General features: G+C 39.3%; 1 protein-coding gene across 1 annotated transcript in view; it reads right to left on the reverse strand.

Annotated features, from left to right (window-relative positions):
• Positions 1 to 19966, reverse strand: part of rundc3b (RUN domain containing 3b) — a 43671-nt gene that overhangs the window by 5417 nt on the left and 18288 nt on the right. The window contains exons 3-10 of the mRNA XM_088929714.1: positions 16886 to 17019; positions 16035 to 16120; positions 14983 to 15072; positions 12559 to 12639; positions 11654 to 11822; positions 7108 to 7265; positions 2613 to 2759; positions 256 to 386 (exon numbers count right to left, since the gene is read on the reverse strand). Coding sequence (XP_088785840.1) covers positions 256 to 386; positions 2613 to 2759; positions 7108 to 7265; positions 11654 to 11822; positions 12559 to 12639; positions 14983 to 15072; positions 16035 to 16120; positions 16886 to 17019 — 996 coding nt within the window. The remainder of the gene's footprint in view (positions 1 to 255; positions 387 to 2612; positions 2760 to 7107; positions 7266 to 11653; positions 11823 to 12558; positions 12640 to 14982; positions 15073 to 16034; positions 16121 to 16885; positions 17020 to 19966) is intronic.

Genomic DNA, 19966 nt, shown 5'->3' on the forward strand with positions numbered 1-19966 from the left:
CTCTGTAGACACTGTGGAGTACACAGCTATGTCTGTAGTTCCTTAATGTGTTTGGGTCTAGCTCTCCTAGCTGAACGCTGCTACAGTATATTGAAATGTTTGTTCTACATCCAATTTGATCTATTTCTGGAGACAAAATGGGCATCTAGAGTGGTATCTCAATGTCTCACTTAACCGTCATGAAAACCAGAGATATGTTTTAGTCTTCTTTTGTCACTGCAACCAGCACCACCCACAGTACTATCCACACCGTACCTTCACTTTGCGAGTGGGACTCATCCTGCTTGCTATCCAGGTCCTGTATATGAGCAGGGTCCAGGGAGGTCTGGGACAGGCTGATTTCGGCTGAAAGCTGCTCCAGACTTCGGAAGCTCTTTCTGTCAGAACTGAAAGAAAGAGGCCGCGTGAAGATCATCTTCTTTTCAGAAATCTTTAAATCTTGAAATGTGGCAGGAATTCAAGCTGTTAACTGCTATAACCCCTGCAATCCAAACTGGAGTAAAGGAGTGTTTTTGTAAAATTTATAACGAGAGCAACTCAACGCATTCAGATCCATTACTTACCAGTGAAAGGTGCTAATGTTATTAAAATAAAGATATCTACAACTTAAGTAAATATACTCAAGTTGTCTCAGTCATAAGCATGGGCACCTTCATCATCCCATAATCAATGTATTTTCTAGCATTTAATATTTACAATACTCTAAAAATAAAGGTTAGTTAATAACTATTCCAAATCTGTAGATACAGCCAAGTAACAAGTATCACAACCCTTTAATATTATCCAAAATATTTGAAAAGTCAAGACCCTTTAAGGTAAGACTTCCCGTTCAGACAAAACTTTCAATAGTCTCCAACCTACATTAACTATTTATTTAATATCTCTATGTGTTTTTTCCTCCTCAAACACCCAAAAAGCAATGTTTTAAGGCCCTTTAGTGAGCCATTTTGCACTACTGGATGCTTTCTGACTGACAACACAAAAGAAGAGTGTTTTTCGGAGATGAGAACTCCAGGTGCCTGTTTTTCAGACAGCTGGGATGATCTGAGGATTTTTAATCAGAATATTAGAGGCTCTACTACAGTATATGAAGAATACATGAAGTTAAAAATATACAATGAAGTTAAAAATATACATGAAATTGTACATCAAAAGCAAACAAAATATTGTGCATAAAAAGTTCAGTCAGAGCTACTGCCTCTGTCCTAATCTTTCATTTTAAATAATATTAAAGCAATATTATTGAGAAAAGGAGGCATGTGCAAATGACTCATGTTTTTGTCAAGCCCAGGCATTCAAGCAATAATGGAACACTGGAGCACAAATCATTTTCAACATCTGAAGAAAAAAAATCACACATTTAAGAGGAAAATGAACAAAGTTCACCGTGGTTTTTCACAGTCCATGGAAAGCCAACTGAAAATTGCATCTCGGTTTAAAGGGACGGCTAAAGAGCTTGGTAAATGCCGCTCTGCTCATTTTCATCATGCCACATGCATTGTGCTTCAAACATTTGAGTAAAGGTTGCATAGCAGGGGAGAGCGTTCCTCGTCCCTCATGAATGCAGTCAGATTTATTAAAACGAAAGATAATCTGACGCTGAACTGGCAAGCTACAATCCCGCTGCTGGGTGCTTTTCAATGCAGATTCACTTCGGGTTCTATTTATTAAAATGACAATGCCACGAATGACCCTAGAAAACATGTGAAAATGGCATTTGAATAGTTTTCCCATAATCAGCTCTAGAAATTAATATCAAAACTAAAACAAAAAGAGAAAAGGCCTCAAAAACTGTTATTCACAATGTGACACATTTTAAAATACTGAGCTGTACAACAACAGAACTGTGGGGCACAACAGGTCCCAGTTCATGAATAAAAATAAGAAGGGACTGGGATATTAACACCATCTTTACTCCTGAATAAAAGTCAGTACAACTCTACACATTCTACTGCTTAGAAACAGGCAATTAAACTAGGACACAAATAAAACCATGTTTCATCTCTTCTTAGAGAACTGTACAAAAAAACACATTATATGTATTCATTATATTGACAAATTTTCTTGGTTTTACAATCATTGTAAGCTTTGAGGATTACATTAATCATTCTGCAACAGACTGGTCACTATGGCTATGGTTAACTTGAACTTACATGCTTCTTGACTTTGGACAATAAGTGGTTCTTTCCATTTAATTAGAGATTTAAAACACAACAAAAGAAAATCATCTGAATTCACCCTTTGTTTTCTTCTTTTGCTTCTTTCTTTGCTACTATACCAAAAAAACAGATCAGATTTATCTAGCTTTCAAATAAACAGAAATCACACCATTACCATTAGAGGAAAATGCAGTGCTCCAAATTTTTATACTTCCACTACCCATATGGTTGTCAATTTGTGTCTCAAACAGTACAAGGGGAATTTTCAAGAGCAATCTACAATAATCCATCACAGTGATTAAGAGAGGGCTGCTTTTCTGTTGTAAGCAATGGTGTTTCTTGTGTAAGTATCCACTATGGTTGTAAGTGCCGTAGCTGTATACAGTAGGTTTTCACAAGTAGCCCACTACAGCTGACCCACAGAATTCATACACAGAGTCCTGGAACACATACTCCTTCCACTGCCTGGTGTGCTTCCTGTACGCCAGAGTATCCAGGGCAACAGCTTTTGTATCCAGAGCACCCGGTGAAGGCCACTGATTAGTGAGGTGAGCAGTTAACTCCTGTCTTGATCTAAGGTCATGATTCTTTAAAACAGTCCTTTGAAAAGAAGACCGAGAAACAGGAGTTAATTCACAATGTGACTTCTGCAGTATCGTCCATTGCTTCTGCAATACACAATAGCCCAAATGTACCGGACAAATACTACTACATTCTATTGCATTTTCTAGAATACTCTAAACACCACCCTATATTTTCACCCCACCAAACAATTTTGTTTCAAATACGACAAGGTTTTCAACTTTAGTTTAAAAGGAAACAACTGCTGCAGAGACAGAGCACTAGCACCAGTGCCTAAACAGTTCACAGGCATTAATTTAAAGCATCTTAAAGCAACTTTTTATTGCAAATTACTTGGATTGAAGTAAGAACTACAGAAATGTAGTACAGTATATTACTGATGTACAGTATAAGACATTTAAAATGGTGCTTAACAAGTCTGTATAGCAAAGGAAAATATACCTGTTATGTTTTAATATTACATTTTTTGGATTTTTGCAAAATTAACAATTTTGGAGGCTGTTATATGGTCATGAACATGGTTAATAACCGGACAAACAAAATGGAACATTTTGTTCTTTATTCAATCTAGCATTGAGCTAACCAAATTACAGTAGAACAAATATGAATTTAAAATCATATGACTGCCTGACAGCTCCCTGGGGATTCTGGTCACAAGGTTGTCATTTGTCTGCCTTGTGCAAGTTTACAGTTGAGTCAAGATTGTGAGAGAATGAGGAATACACTCACTATTCTGAGATGCTATCCATTGTTTAGACAATTACGTTGTACTGTTTATTGAATCTCAGACATCTGTCTGCTTGTTTTTTTTTTAAGATTTTTTACTTTTTTAAAATAAGAAACTCAGTTCCTAAACAAACAGCAGGCTATGCTTTCCTGCATCAACAAACATCCCACATTCCACAAATAATTACAGTCAAAAAAGTCAATTGTGTTCCCAAAAGTTACATCCCCAAAGATCCCAAACTCAATTTGCACTTCTCGGAAACAATCTCAAGAGCATGAGATCTGAGGTTGAATCTTCAAGACTGCTTTTTCATGCCTGTTGACTTGTACATTGATTTCAGAAACACATCTACAGACAAAAAGTATATATTGCTATCCTTAAAATATGGATGTAAACTCTACTTCACTTGCACAGTCCCATTAAAAATGAGAAATCCAGTTCTCCAAGTTAAAGCATAAGGCAAGATGAAATTTAGTTTGCTAGTTATAATGAGTTTGTGGGCTTCAGTCAGATTCCATGGGATTTAAAACGCAGATCCAAAAAATCCAGTTTAATTCCAGGGCCCAGAATTTTTCAAATAAGATTAACTAAAGCTTAAAAAGCAGAGCAGAAAGATTAAAATTGCACAATAGAGCCAAGTTGGCGCTCTGAGAAACATCAGTGACTGCAGCATTAGCTAGTTCTGGGACAATAAACAGGTTTGGTCTGACCAGTTAATGCCTCAGCTGTCCAGATCTTACTGAACAACTGAACAAAACAATATGTAGTGCTGCAAACACGTACAGGAAACCAGTACCAGCAGTCACATCGAGATCCCACGTTAACAGTACATATTCAATTCACATTGTTATTTTATTGCATTAAACAAATTGAGCGCAGACTACAGTGCAGTGTTTCTATCAGTATAGTAGCACTATTATAGCAACCCATTTCACACCAGATCCAGATAACAACATAAAACATCATGGAAGCAGCAAGTTTTAGGGGTTCAGGTGGGTAGCTGCGTCAGCATGCGTAGGCTGCAAAGGAACAAGTAATAGGTTTATTCCATGCTGAAAAAAAGAAGAAAGAAAACACAATGGAGCCTTCTTCAGGTGTGAGGGCTGAAGGCTCCACGGCTGAAACGTTTTGTGTTTTTTCTTCTTTTTTTCAGCATGGAATAAACCTATTACTTGTTCCTTTGCAAGTTTTAGGGGTTTCATTTGTGTAAACCTCATGTTCATGAAAACAATCAAAAATGGAAAGCACTAGAAAAACAGGAAAAAAAGTGAAGGTTAAAATATCCCTTTTTCGAGGACATCTACAGTAAGGAACAACTTGGCTTGTGATGTATACCAGGATCAAAATGATGTGGAAGCTGACTGCATCTTAACAAAGCTCCTGAGATTACCCTCAGACATTCAGTCTTAGGTGACCGGTAGGTGACAGTATGAAATCAGGACAATATCAGTTATTTGGTGAACAAACTGTGCTGGTCAGTACTGCTGCTTCACAGCTCTCGGGTTCTGAGTTTGACTGCAGACTGAGGTGCCTTCGGTAAAGAGTTTGCAGGTTCTTCCCCATTTTCATGTGGCTTTCCAACACCATGAACCGGTTAGGTTAAACGGTGTTTCAGAATTGTTCCTGGTCCCTGTATGCTTGCAATGTGACGGACAGGTGTCCCATCCAGGATGTAGCCCCAAACTTGTGCCTCACGTGTCCAGTATAGGCTCTGGGTTGCCACTACCCTGATAATGAATAAGTGGCTTCCTGAAAATAAATTGATGGACAGACATTCATCCAAGCACAGTCTGCACAGACTGCTAACGGTTAATGATAACTGAAACTACCTGTAAATACAGGCATTTTAGGGTCAACAGTGCTGAGGTGTGAATGGAGCATACAGAGACAGGCAGGCTCAGTGCCAACACGCAGATAGAAAATACAAAGTGAATTAAATTATTCTAAATGACAATGTTCAAAAGACATGCTTATAATTTAAGAGGATCCTGTGCTTCCTCCATTTATTAGGAAAGGGAATGACAGAGGAGAGTGCTCAAGATTCATTATGTTTCAAACTCCTGTCTGGGCAGTAGCATGCGGAAAGATATCACATCTGCTTAGCATTTCACAGACAAAAGAGATCATTTTAAATACTTAACACTAGTGTGGTAGAGCTGTGAAGCCGGTGTTCTGACCAGAGTGAACACTTTTCAGAAGCTGCATTTTCTTTGGCCAAAGCAATTACCATTAAAAAACCTCAAGTACAAGCTCTTTGTCACTCTCACGGAAGACTATGGCTGGCTCTTGAAAAGAGTCTGGAGATGTCTGATTACACTGGGTGTCATCAAGCTTGTGGCTCATACTGTAATTTACTGAGCAGCAGCACTGGATAAAAGGCTAAATGAAACTACCGCACTTTAATGGACTGTTCAAGTGCTGAACTGAACATTCAGTTTCTGAAACAGAACGGGGGAAAAAAAACAAGACGTGAGCTTCTGAGCTGGTAGCAAATGTTTATTCAGTATTTCCATTTTACACGCCTGGGCTCATATTTTACTGTACATTTCTCTTGGAGACAATATATCACTTCAAGGAAGGAGCTTTGTACATTTCTTTGCCAATTCCACTTTTGAATTGGAAAACGTGTCCATCATCTTGAAACCTGAATCATTTTTGCACCACACCGCAAGTCAGAAAAACCATTATGTTCTTTATGCTTTGTTCCCTATCTGGAGGCAAGACCAGTTAATTTCTGTAATAAGAGCTTCTTTTTCTCTTAAACCCTTAACATATGCAATATGCAGAAAACAAACTGGGCTATATTACTTCTTTTAGAACAAAGGATCCTTAATGAGCGTGCCCTTCAGTTTCTTGCTGTGATTGAAATGTCAAGCTACAACTGCATTCTGTATCATCTGATAAAATGTCATTCCAATATACATTTTTAATGTATGACTGGATACGTAAGTATCCCATGTCAGTTTATCACATTCTAAAAGGTGTCACACACTATTCCAAGGAATGTTCTGAGAGGGGAACAAAATTGCAACAGATAGAAACAAGAGGACACATTACACATTCTTCTAAATAAAATGTGGATGGTCAATGTCATATGCTACATTGTAATTAGGACCTGAAGAAATGCTCTCAATTATTGTAATTATAAAGATGATAATGCTGCAGAGTAATGCAGTACCAGATCTCACAGCCCATTGAAAAGATTTTTCACATGCAAATTGCAACAAAAACAAATGAAAGAAAAAATTAGGAATGTCAGATTTAGCTAATTTCTTGATCTAAAGTGTTTAGGTTTTCAGACGTGTTTAAGGTGTTTACCTTTTCTTAGTGTCTAAAGTTTCATAAATAACTGTTCAGATTCTTAACTCCATAGGAAATGTGTTAAACGCAGCAGTTAATTTGCCACAGTGGAAACAGTGAAACAGTGGAAAGAATATTTAAATGATTTGGATATTGCATTAGGAAGACAAGTGCACAAGACATTTAGGGGGGAAAAAACCCTAAAAAGTTCATATCTAGAACAATTAATTTGGTCATAGTAGTTTAACAATTTTACAATCCTTAAGAAGACCATGAATAACCTTTAGCAGAGATGTGTTTCACTAGCACAGGCTTAAACCCAAAGGCTGGTATACTCACAGCTGGTCTTGCAGCTCAAGAACAATGTACTCCAGTTGCTCCTTCTCCAGCTTGTGACTGATATCCGTCTCCTCCAGCCTCTGAAGGAGGATTTTGTTCTGGGAGACAGACTCAGACAGCTGGGCTTCTCGAAGGCGAACCAGCTCCTCCAGGTAACCCTGACAAACCAACAAGAAAAGGACTTCACTGTGCTGTAGATCAACACATGGGCTATGACATTCTGGATAAAAGACTAGATATACCTTATGTTATAGGTCAGCAGCCCCCAAGATATGTAATGCATGTGATTAGTCATGTGGTTTGTGTTGTGGTGCGTGCCTGTGGGAGTAAGACAATCCTACCAAAAGAGGGGAAACTAAAAAGATGAAGTGGACTTCATTACCTACATTATAATGCTACAGTAAGTGAACATAGCACAAGACCATAGATTGAATGATCTGGTCATCCTCTAACGAAATCTCACGCAGCCGCAGAGCAACGGATTCTCGTTATCGCAATGAAGCCTTCTGCAGGTGTGTGGGGAAATGAGAGTGAGAGCAGGAATCTGAGGATAACGAGAAAACAACAACATGTGTATGAGATTAAGTCAAGAGGAGGAAGTGTGGATGAGAGAGATCAGTAGATGAATGAGAAGGTTTAGAAAGAAATCGAGGAAAGGTCAGTGAATGGGAAAATAGGAAAACGGCTAAGAAAGATCTCGGATTTAAGCGCTTACAGAGGCGCTATATAAAATAGTTTATTATTATATTATGTTCTCTGATGTGATTCCTGGAAGGGAAAACCATTTTTTTGTTGTTACGCCACTGTTAACGGAGCTGCAGGAAATGACTCATTTTGGACTAATAGACTGAATGCCTTCTGGGTGATGTGCAGATGGGCGGGGCAGATATGTACAGCAAATATGGTCTGCTTGATATACACTTTCTAGTGACACAGCAGCCCCTGTTGAAACAAAAAGCACCTGGCATAGCTGGTAGCTGTGGAGAGTAAAAGAGAACTGTGGACAAGTTGCCTGAACAGTTTAGGCCACCCGAGGTATGAGATGTATCTGTAATAATTGTTTATAATATTTTTATAATTTAAATATAACACACTGGACACACTGGAGGGAAGGCCAAGTGTCACAGTGTCTTTCAAAGGCGAGCAGCCCGGCTACCTGCACCAAAACTCAAGCAAATACAATATGAAAATAATCTGTTTTCCTATACTTCCTGGCCACCAATAAACTTCCAGCACCCTTAAAAAGATTGCTCTCCATTCCTGGGGAGCAGTTGGTGCCAAAGTTTTCCTTCTTTCTCCCTTCTCATTTCTTTCCTTTGTCCCCTTATGTATGTTCTTTCTGGTGCCCCCTCTGAGGCTTCTAGGTCAGTAAGAGTTTAGGTGTCTGAATGGAATCATCTCATCCAGCTTGTCATCCATTAAACACCCTTCTTCTGCACGCATCCTTCTTCTGTTTTTTTCTATCCTTGAAAGCAGGACTATGCTCAGACAGGGGCAAATATGTCACGGACCCACCCAATGAGGATGAGGTGTGGCATGGAAGGGGCCACTCCTACACTGGGTGGAAAGGTTTTCTCCCCTATCTTCACCTTCACCAAGGTGGCAGGCATTTCTGTGGATCCACATGGGCACATGGCCCCAGAATTGTCTCTTTTGTCCATACAGCTTGGGACAGTAGTACGGTCTGGGAGTCCTTATCATTAGAACTCTTCCTTCCCTTGGACTACTCTCGCTTCACAGCAGATACTGAAAGTGGAGAAGTGACATATGACTTTACCAGTTGAACTAAAGAGGAAACTTAGGAAGCCCAGGTTGTGCAAGTCCACTGACGCAACAGCAGTGAGGAGCTTTGCTTGTTTAGCCACCTTCTTTATTCTGCACATACAGTAACAGTCATTATACAGTATGCAGAGACACTGCATATAATAGTCCATCTCTCTTCTTTCCACCATTCCTACACGAGTAAGTGGTTCCAAACGTTTTTCTGCACAATGTCTGGCAGCACGCAGACCAAGCACAGTGTGTTCTAACCACATTGTTCTGCGCCAGACAAGTCGGTATGTCCATTAGCTTCTCTTAGTTCCTTTCACTGGAAGCTTCCAGGTCCTTCTATGACCATGATCTTCTGAGCATCTATGACTAAGGACAGAGTTTAAAGATCTGCCCATTTGCTTACTTCCTATTTCTTTCTCTTTATGACCAGAAAAACATCTCTGCCCTGACACTCTACATACTCCCTCTGTCATTTTCTTCCATAGTGGTTAGCTGTGTTACAGAAAGAGAGAAGAATTGGCACCTCCTGTACTGCTACAGTACATAGTCTATTCAGGACATTTCACAAGGTTTCCTCAGAGTGGCTGAGGATCTGTAACTGACTGGACTTGTAGCTGCAGATTCACCTATACAAGCTGGTTCAGGAATGCCTTTATTATGAGCTTATGAGAATTCTGGGTTGCTGTAAAACCACTGTCACCAAATGGAACACAGTGTGGGGGAAGGTTGTGTGCCAGGGTGTCTTTTAAAAGCAGGGTGTACACAACACCACAATACAATACAACATAGATAAAAATACAGACAGAAGCCTAACATTTTCTCTACAGCACTGGCTACCTTTGTAGTTTTGTAGAGGTCAGACAGCTAAGCCCTTTACCACTTCACAAAAAAAAAATTAAAACAAACCAGAGTGCTTTTTCTACTATCATTAAAGTCTACTCCAGGCTTGGGTCAAAATCGACTTCAGTCTCACCTCTAAAGAAAGGAACGTGCCCAAAATTTGCATCTCAAAATGGTTTAAAAAATGCTAACTTTTGTTAGGGGGTCTTTTACAACAGTGCTGATCAGTTCTGCAAAGTTCTCTGTTGGGGTTGGGATCCACTGCCTCTAAATAATTTTTTACTAAGGATTCTGGAGCTTGTAGTCCCCAAGTCACTCTGAAATCTATCTACTTAAGCTGCAGGTTGGAAACGTACCTGTCCAGAATGATTTATCCCCTCACTCTATCAAATATACCCAATGGGTATGTAAAATATCTTTACACTTAATAGCCTGTAAAGATGAATGTATACACTACAATGTTAAAGAATCCCAAAGCTAATGCTTAATGTATCAGCCTTGGTTTTCATCACATTCCAATCACAAGCGTACAGTCAAATTCTGCATTAACTCACTCAGGAGTGCTTCTGATACCATATATTACACAGTATGTTTTAAAAACATCAGTGTAAATTGAATAGTAACAATATTTGAGTGGATTATTACAGAAAATTTGAATCCATATGGTATGGAAATAAACCCTCGACTAGCTCTCTAAATGCACAAAACTATATTATTTAGATAATTACGTTGTTTTGTTTCCTAGAAAAAGAGTGCATATCCATCTGGTTTTAAATTTTTTTCTTACTGGTCATTCTTCCCAATGTAAGTAGTGGCTACTTGCTAAATAGCTTTTAGATGATGCAAAGATTTGGCTTAATGTCACTGATTGTTTCAAAGCCCACAGACATTCCTGTTGAAATAATCTCGCCCCTGTTGCTTCGCTTCTACTGATGAAGCTTTACAAAGGAGCACTGAAAGGCTAATCAGCTGCTTCCTGCTATTAAGTAGTTTAAAGATTTGTAAAGCAAATTAAGGAGACTTAAAAATTAGGACAAATTTAAGGAGCTATTATATGTTTAACAGTTTACAATTCCGCACAGATCAGCAATGCAGTTGTCTGCTTTCTAGCCTCAGGTCCTCAACATAACATTTCAACAGCCTGTGTGTTTTATTCCTGGCATTCATAATCTCATTTTATAATTTCCAACTAACAGTTACAGTATCTCGGTTTTACTTTTCGTATCTTAACTTTTTTCTCATTCCACTCACATTAACAACTAGAAGGGCTTGTGGTCCTCAAGGCATCATCTTTGAATTACATCCATAGTTAATCTCTCAGATTTGCTTCCCTGGACTTGTGGTTTATTGTGAATGGGGAAATTTTGGCACGCAATGAAGAATGCAGGCTGCAGTCACTGTGGCTCTGCTGCATGCGTGGTACAGACCCATCATAGGACAGCCTGAAACCTACAAGCCTTACATATACTGCACGTAACATGCCAGATAAAGACAACAAAGCTCCAGCCTGGAGCAGGATGACTAGGAATACTGGAACAAATTGAATAAATCTGTGATAGATTTCTAAATCTTGGTTCCAGGTGCAGACTCCTCCCATGTTTTCTTCTAAGGGAGCAAAACATAGTTAATTCATTGTTAAATACGGACATTTGGTTTTTGCACAGAATGTAAATGTCTGCTTATTTATTTGAAGGAGCTGCCAACAGAATAGAAAGGCTATGTGATGTATAAACACCTAAGAAAAATAGAGGATTCCCCCAGAAGGAAATCTTGCAGGAAGAAAACAGACAGGTGGGCTGTCTTGCAAAGTAAATGGGGACTACTTGATCCTTGCTCTTCTTTGCTCACTTTTTGGGAGTTTTTACTGTTAAGAAACAAGAGTTGTGCAACATTACTGCATGTCACTGAGACGGTGTTTTGTGTCTGCTGCTACCTTTTGCTCCAAGGCCAGCCTGTACTTCTGCTCCACCCGTTTGCACTTGTTGTACCAGCTGCTCTGGTCCATGAAGAGGGCTGGCCCCATGTTCTCCGGGGTGCTGCTCTCACTGCCACTGCTTCCCAGGGTCCTCAGCTCCTCCTCATCGCTACTGATACTGTCAGAGCTGCGCAACAGCAAGCACCCGTCAAACAACAACATGGAAGTTTCGAAAAGAGTGAAAGACATTCCTCTCAGGTTGTTCAAGTGCTGCTGCATTATTCATCCATTCCAGGAACTTAAAGCTTCTCATCACGGACCCACTTTGCTATAAACAGCCACAGTTCTTGGTGTTCAGAAGAGCCTCCCATGTTTAGCCCAATTTCACATGCACTTAATTATTGATGCCCTGTTTCCGCCTCCCTTGTTGAATTAGAAATGCTGTATTCACAGGGTTTAATTTTAGCTGTGGAATTTATTAAACATCCAATTTGTCCAGTGTTTAAATAGTAGAATGCCATTAAGATGATCCATATGAGGCTTTCTAATCTAAACATCTGTATGTACTGTACAGTTTACTTTGTCTTAGATAACATGAACATTTTTAAGACTGAATAAATAATCTTAACCTTTGGAAGAACATCTAAAGAATAAAAATACGGAATACTTTGAAGTGAACAATTTTTTACTCGTTTTACATCAATATTTGAGAAAAAAGAAGGCAGGCAAGCTATTATCTAACTGGACCAATAGAACCCATTTGAAATTACAAATTGTACTTAAAACATGAATGCCTGATCCTAAATGTTATCAGGTTTTGAAATGGTATAGATTTATATTTTGAATTTTAAAACTGTGGGATGGTGTATGCTCTCTTCCTCAGCAGGCAAACAAAAACAAGTCTCGAGACAGGGAAGCTGTACCTCTGGGTGAACTTGAGGTAGGGAGTATAGTCTATTACAGCAGGCCGGTTGTCATCAATGCCTTCCCCCTTCAGACAGAAACTGAAAGGCAAACGTCAGAACACTCAGCACTTCCTTGTCCGTGTAACTGGGTCACTACTTTCATCCAGCATCATGAAGGCTTGATTCATTAGAATATAAAGCAATACTTGACAAGCAATGGTCAAGGCGAGCCGGAGGCTGAAACGTGTAAACCAATAGCTTTTTCCACTCAATCCTGAATCGCAAAAGCTAGACTATGCTCAGAGCACATGCAACACTCAAGCTCCTCACTCACCAAATATACAGGAAATCGTCTTCAATCAATACTATGGACCCAAAGCATATCACGTAACGGGAAATAGAGCTCTTGTTATAAAAATCTTGTAACTCTTCTTTTTGACCACCAAACAGTAAAATAGGTTAACAAATGTTAAGTGGTTAATGGACATCAACATCAATTTTACTGTGGGTTGTTTTGATTACAGATCTAAAATATGTCATACTTTAATCTCATGCCATATTCTAATTTCCCAGATTCATAGCCAATTTAAAATAAGCTTTGCTGCCTTGTTTCTTCAGCTACCCATTTGTTTTCTGTTCTGTCATCCATGGTTAAGATGATGATGATTAGGAAGGGAGAGAGCTTAAAAGTGAGGTAAGAAGAAAACCAGTATGAATTTGTCATACTGGTTATACCATAGCTTTTAAAGTGGTTATTACACCATGAAAGTGAGATGGTTACTTCAACAATGTGCAAGAATAATTTAACTCCCACTAAGCCATATTCCATACCTCCATCCACATTAGCTCAGCAATTTTAACTGCTACCCAGCTAATATTTCTGTGAAATCTGCGAGGCAGCAGAAACTTTGAATTCTGTTGTGCTGACCTTTTTTGTCACTGAAAGCTAAAAGAAAATATTTATTATTCACCACCCACGGGTCAGCTTCACATGTGCCCAGGGCTTGAAAAACAGGTTGGGTTTGAAGCTGCCCTCCCAGGGTGACCACTGTCTTCTGTCAGTCAGACCTCAGTGTGTGTGTATGTGTGTGGGGGGGGGGGGTTGGGCGCGGGGGTGAAGGGGGGCGGCATTCATTATCTCCGAGCAGATTGAATCAGGCTGTGCAAGCAGACAGCTGAAAGGTCACCATGGCAAAACAGTCTGCAAAAGTGGTGCCCCAGATGTCAGTGTGCACTCTACACACCAGTCACACAAAGCATGGTGCTCAATAAGGAGTTCATACAGTTTATCTTCATCAGCCAGGCTTTCTTCTCCACTGGCTGCAGTGATTTAGTGAAATAAGAACCAGATTTCACATTTTCACAGATAAGATGCTAGTTACCTAAAGCACTGCAAATGGAGAAACAACGTCACCTACTGTGTCCCACTAGGACTGACTGCAATGCTAGTACACCATCAATAATGCAGAAGACAGAAAAACAGAGTAACAAAATCTCTGCATTTTATCATAAGAAATGTAAATATGTAATTCTACTTTCTGTTTCTTTACCATAAGAAGCACACTGTACTTTATGTCTAATGAAACACCAGTTGTTTTTATGTTAAACACATCTGGAAGGCAAAGAAGGAGAAAAATAAAATGGAAATATTTGACTATTTGATACTGCACAATGCTTTTTCAATAACCTGGATTAATTCTTGATTTGCACCTCAAAACACCTTTCTATAAATTACTTAATATGCACCCCATGAATCATCCATTAAAAATACAAAGCAGAAATACTAAAAATGTTTTTCATGATGCAATAGGCTTTATAATTACCACAGCAGACATCCACAGAGACTGTCTTTGGAAAGACAAGCAGAACAGCGTTTTCAGGGGAATTCACTGCACACTCTTATGAGCTCATTGTTTCTGAAGCATCAATTGTTACACAGGCAGGCTTTGAGCAGAAACATTCTCAGAGTAATTTGGGTGTAATAACATCTCATACCTGTTGAAATTGACCAAGTAAGAGTAATGAGCAATAAAAGCAGAAAAGGAGTGTCTGTGTAACAAAAATGGACTTTAAAACTGTAATAAGCAAGAGCGAGAAATCAAAGAATACATAGTACAAATAAAGACCCTACATCTGACTTCTTCATGTACCACTGATCAGCACACATTCGAATAAGTTCCATGAGAAAATGTAACCAGAGATCTGTTCATTTTAAAGCTCTGCCATTTCAGTGCCTGCTTCTTTCACCTTGGAAAAAAATAGTTTTTAAAGACCACTTCTAACCCCAACTGACATCAAACCCTTCAAAGACAGCCTTCATCTCCGATAAGAGACTGTAGAGCTATGCCTCTCTGGAAGAGATGTCCAGCTTCCAGACAGATTTCCCACTGCAAGTTGTTAACGAGGAAAAATGTCAGAAAAGGGGCCTACTGTGATGACTACCTGAAATCAATGGCGTTGAGGCCGATCAGCATGTCGGCCAGCAGGTTTGCTTCCTCACCCAGTACAATTGCTCCATCTTCATAAAACCTCCTGCTCAAGACAAAACAGAATTTAGCTCATAGCTCATAGCAGCATTAAGTCAATAACAACTGATGGAGTCAAAAGTCAAACTTTTGCACATTTTCAGCAATTTCATTTTCAGGTTTATTTACTCAGGTATAATATGTATATTTAATTGTAGTTCATATTTAACACTAACTCGTATACAATCTCAAAGCATTTCACATACAGGAGGAGACCCAATTCATTCACCACTGATGTGTAGCAACATACAGTAAAGGCTGCCAGCCATTATTATGACCAGACCCAGCTTTGCTTGGCTTCTGAGGTTTGACAAGATCAGGCTAGAGAAGTGGCTACTCTGCTGTCAATTTTAATTAACTTAAGAGAGCTCGCTAAACTGGAGCCTTTGGGTCAAAATCACAGCCACAGGTTAAAGCAAAGTCTTGCAGACTCAAGCTTTTTGTCTTTTTAAAGCAAGTAAAGCACTGGGCCAGCCCATTAGTTTCATTTACAAACAACAGGAGAGCTCTGACACAGCACTACAAAAAAATAAGCAAGGAACTGCGAAGTAAAAAAAAAGTTATTTGGCAAAAGAAAACGTCATGTCTTGTCATTTGCCAAACCGCTTTATACCATGCGGTGTCGCGGGAAGCCGGAGCCTACCCAGCAAGCAACGAGCGCAAGGCAGGGTACACCCTGGACGGGGCACCAGTCCATCGCAGGGCCAGTGCAAGCCAATCATACATGGGGACAATTTGGAGGCCACAGTAAAGGCCGAGGTGGGAAATTTGACCCGGACATCGGGATAACTCCTTACTCTTATCGAGAAATGCCCAGGGATCTTTAATGACCAGGGATCTTTAATGAGAGTCAGGACCTCGGTTTAACGTCTCATCTGAAAGATGGCGCCCACTACGGTATAGTGTCCCAAAAGAAAACATTTCCACAATAAATCAATCGTTGTATTCAACACAACAGAATTGTCCGACCTGGTGGTTTTGAAGTCTCTCAGGGCTGCAGAAAGGTATTCTGAAAGGCGTTTTTCCATCAGCGCTACCCTAATCCAAGCCCGGCCCTGAAGAAAATAGAAAACAACAGGTTTTCATAAATGTATATCTGATTCCTACAAAAAGGACAAAGTCCAAATCTCTGTGAAATTAATGTCATACTACGATACACATTTTCAAAGATGGTACTGAAGCATTATATTTGCAAACAAATTAGCAGTGTTTGTACAATGACATAAAGTGCTGTTGTGCACTGAGGTCTAATAATCATGTGATGTACATGTATATGGTTTCTTTATGCAGCTGCTGCTTTGCCTCTATTTTCTTCTAATATTGTTGTACGAATACATTACCTCCATGTCTCAAACTAAATGTGTTTCAGGCAGCGAAAGGATAAAGCTTTTATCCATTAGGAAAAAGCTTAATAGCTTACAGATAATGACAGAAGACATATGCTCTCTACATCACATATTATTGACTTCTTTCCAAAGTTATCTTTTAATATACAAAAATGCGATTTTCATTTGATATTCATGAAACTGTATAATGGCAATCAAAATATTACTAATTTTAAATTAACGGCCTCATTACAACCATTTGCTGTCCACTCTCACAAAGTGATTCCTTGGTAATTAAATACATTTATTAATTTTCCCATAAGTATTGGGGGGGGGAAGCTTGTTGGTGGAAATTCTCTGTTGGAAAATAATTACCAACAACATCAAAAAGCTCTGCAGAAAGAGAGTGGTTGCTCCTCCTCAAATAGTATAAGTAGGGTGAATTTTACTTTGCGTTTAGGTTTAAAATTATTTGAACTGCAAGCCCCATTTCACCTTGGCTCTTGAGGACCGGACGTTCTCCATGCTCTCGATGCTGCTGAGGCAGTTGTGAGGCACCCTGCCGCAGGCCACGCGGATGTAGTCCCAGAAACCACGAGGGCTTTCATAACCAAACCAGGTAATCTGTCCTGGAACGCGAGGAAAAAAAGGCATCAGTGGTCTGCAATGTACAAGCTGTTTAATCGCCACATGTCCACTCCATTTTTTACAGCTTTAAATTACACTGAACAGGCTTACTGTAGGACCAAGACACTCTCTTAATTTCTCTTAATATTTATGAACAGAAGAATGTTTAGAAGAGAGGGGATTGAAGTCATTCTGCCCATTTTAATAGCTAATGGGACCAAGATAATGCATCCAGGCATTTAATAATAATAATTAATAATTTCTTACACTTTACAGGTAATGGGGATCCCCTCTACCACCACCAGTGTGCAGCCCACACCTGGATGATGTGACGGCAACCATAGTGCACCAGTATGCTCCCCACACACCAGCTACCAGTGGGGAGGAGAAAAGAGTGTTGAAGCCAATTCAGAGATGGGGATTATTAGGAGGCCATGATTGCTAAGGGCCCTTGGCCAGGATACTGGGGTAACACCCCTGCTCTTTTTGAGAAATGCCCTGGGCTTTTTAAAGACTACAGAGAGTCAGGACCTCGGTTTTATGTCTCATCCGAAGGACGGTGCTTTTTTACAGTATAGTGTCCCCCTCACTATACTGGGGCATTAGGACCCACACAGACTGCAGGGTGAGCACCGCCTACTGGCCCCACTAACACCTCTTAGTTTTTCCCAGGAAGTCTCCCAACCAGGTACTGACCAGGCTCGCACCTGCTGAACTTCAGTGGGTTGCCAGTTGTTGCAGGGTGATATGGCTGCTGGCCAATTTCATGTCAGTCGTGTGTACAGTAACTGCTTCTAAATTTTCACCAATTGGTAATGAGCCCACTTATTTTCCATATTTCCAACCATTTTGAAAACTCAGGCCTACCTAATAGAAGGTGTTGTTCCTCTAGATAATTTGTTTTTACAGTCGAGCTTGTTTTACTTTGATGAACCTGCTGAGCCATACAGGTGAACAGAATCACGCTCGCTAAGTACAAACAGGCATACACAGTATCACTCAATAGCATCTGCCTGAATTTAATATTCAGAATGATCCCCCTAACCTGATTCCTAGTTTGAGGACCATAGTGGTTAAGGACATCATTATCCCTGTTCTGTCAAGTATTGAAATAACTAAACAGAACATCCTGTTTTTGCTCAATGTTTATTTTCCCTGGAGTGTATAAATTCCAGAAGAGATACTGGGAACACTGCAAATTTTGTGGACTTAGTATGAAAGGAAATTTTTATTGTCCTTTTTTAAAAAAACAATTTATATTAGATGGGTAGAAATATGTTTTGTTTGTGACAAACATCCATTAATTTTAAAGCCGCTTCTCCAAGGACCCGGAGCCTATTCTGGCAAAGGTACAATCTGGACTGAGCGCACGTCCATCACAGGGCTCACACAGACACCCACTCACTCACACCTAGGGCTAATTTTCCCAGAAGCCAATTAACCTACCAGTATGTCTTTGGACTGTGGGAGGAAACTCACACAAACATGGAGAGAACACACAAACGCCATGCAGATTGCACACCAGGTCTGGAACTGAACCCAGGGCCCCAGCGCTGTGAGGCAGCAATGCCCTTATTTCTGCAGACAAAATATTTAATCCAGTCTTCCCACATTAGGGTCCTGACACACCTGCTGTGAACAGTCTGGAGAGACTGTCCAGAAAATGAAAGTTATGTATTATTACACATACTATACAGAGAAATGCACAACTATGAAGCAAAAGAAGTTTACTTAGCCTCTTCCACTGTGAATTAACAGAACTTTAAATAACAAATGACTGTAGCTTTGTTTATTGCTTTTGTAGAGTTTTGAGAATAAAGCAGGAATCTCCTATACTGGTGAAGTGATGAAAAGAGTATTTTTTCATCTCCTGTTTCACTTTTAAGTCCACAGTTTGTTTTCAGAACAAAAGCATATTAACCCTTCCAAAAATATTTGTCTAAAAACTTTGGATAAACAATGAACATCGGTGTCTTGTTGTTTATTTGTTAAATTAAGTGTAATGAAATTAAAAATTTTAATCTCTAACACACACTCAGAGAAGACTGGCTGTTTGTCACAAAGCAAAGCCAATGGCAAATTGTGCACCCGACCCTTCTGGCAAAACAGTTTAAAGTTAAAAACAAGTCAACATTATTTTCTTTGGAGACAAGAAATATCACAGCTTTTCCTCTACATCTGCTCAAATGCAATTAGCATGTCTGCCTGCAATAGACACCATACCAGCTCTGACTGAAATCTAATCATTAACCATCATCAAACTGTCCTGCTTGTGAACCCCTTTGCATTAAAATTCAAACATCCAACCTCAGTTTTCTGCTCATTGGAAAAAAGTGTAAATCACTGACTACAACAACTGCTTAACTTAACTGTGTGACAAACAACATCTTACCCAAAAATTACACCTGGCTTGTAGTTTCTTCCACCAGGTAGAGACCAGTTTCCCAAACAGTACAGTACATACAGTATTCATCAGTAACAGAGGAGTTTCTCATCAACATATATGAAGAGTACAGATTACAATTAAGGTCACTTATTATAATATACCAAAAAGACCCATTTGGCTCATTCAGTTTATTTGGTTATCAGTTAATTGATCGGAATAACATTATATCTTATACTGTACTATAATTATTATTTTCAAAATACATAACCTCCCTTAACAGATTCTTTTACCATACATGAAAATAAAGTATGTATATGTATAACCTGGTATAATGTTAATATGTGGTCATTGATAAGATATTGTAAGACATAAATATGTAAGACAACATATTTGGAAGATCCAACAGTAGCATCTGCAGTATTAACAAGCAGGCTTATCTGCCTTCCTTTCGGGTCATCAGAAGAAACAGCAAGTTGCTAAGCAATTTAAATTATAGAAACGTGGTGTAAAGCAACGAATGATCAGAAATAATTAGGCCAATGGGGGCAAGAATGGCAATAAAT

Source organism: Atractosteus spatula, chromosome 12, assembly GCF_055471065.1.
Source record: "Atractosteus spatula isolate fAtrSpa1 chromosome 12, fAtrSpa1.hap1, whole genome shotgun sequence".
Lineage (NCBI taxonomy): Eukaryota > Metazoa > Chordata > Actinopteri > Semionotiformes > Lepisosteidae > Atractosteus > Atractosteus spatula.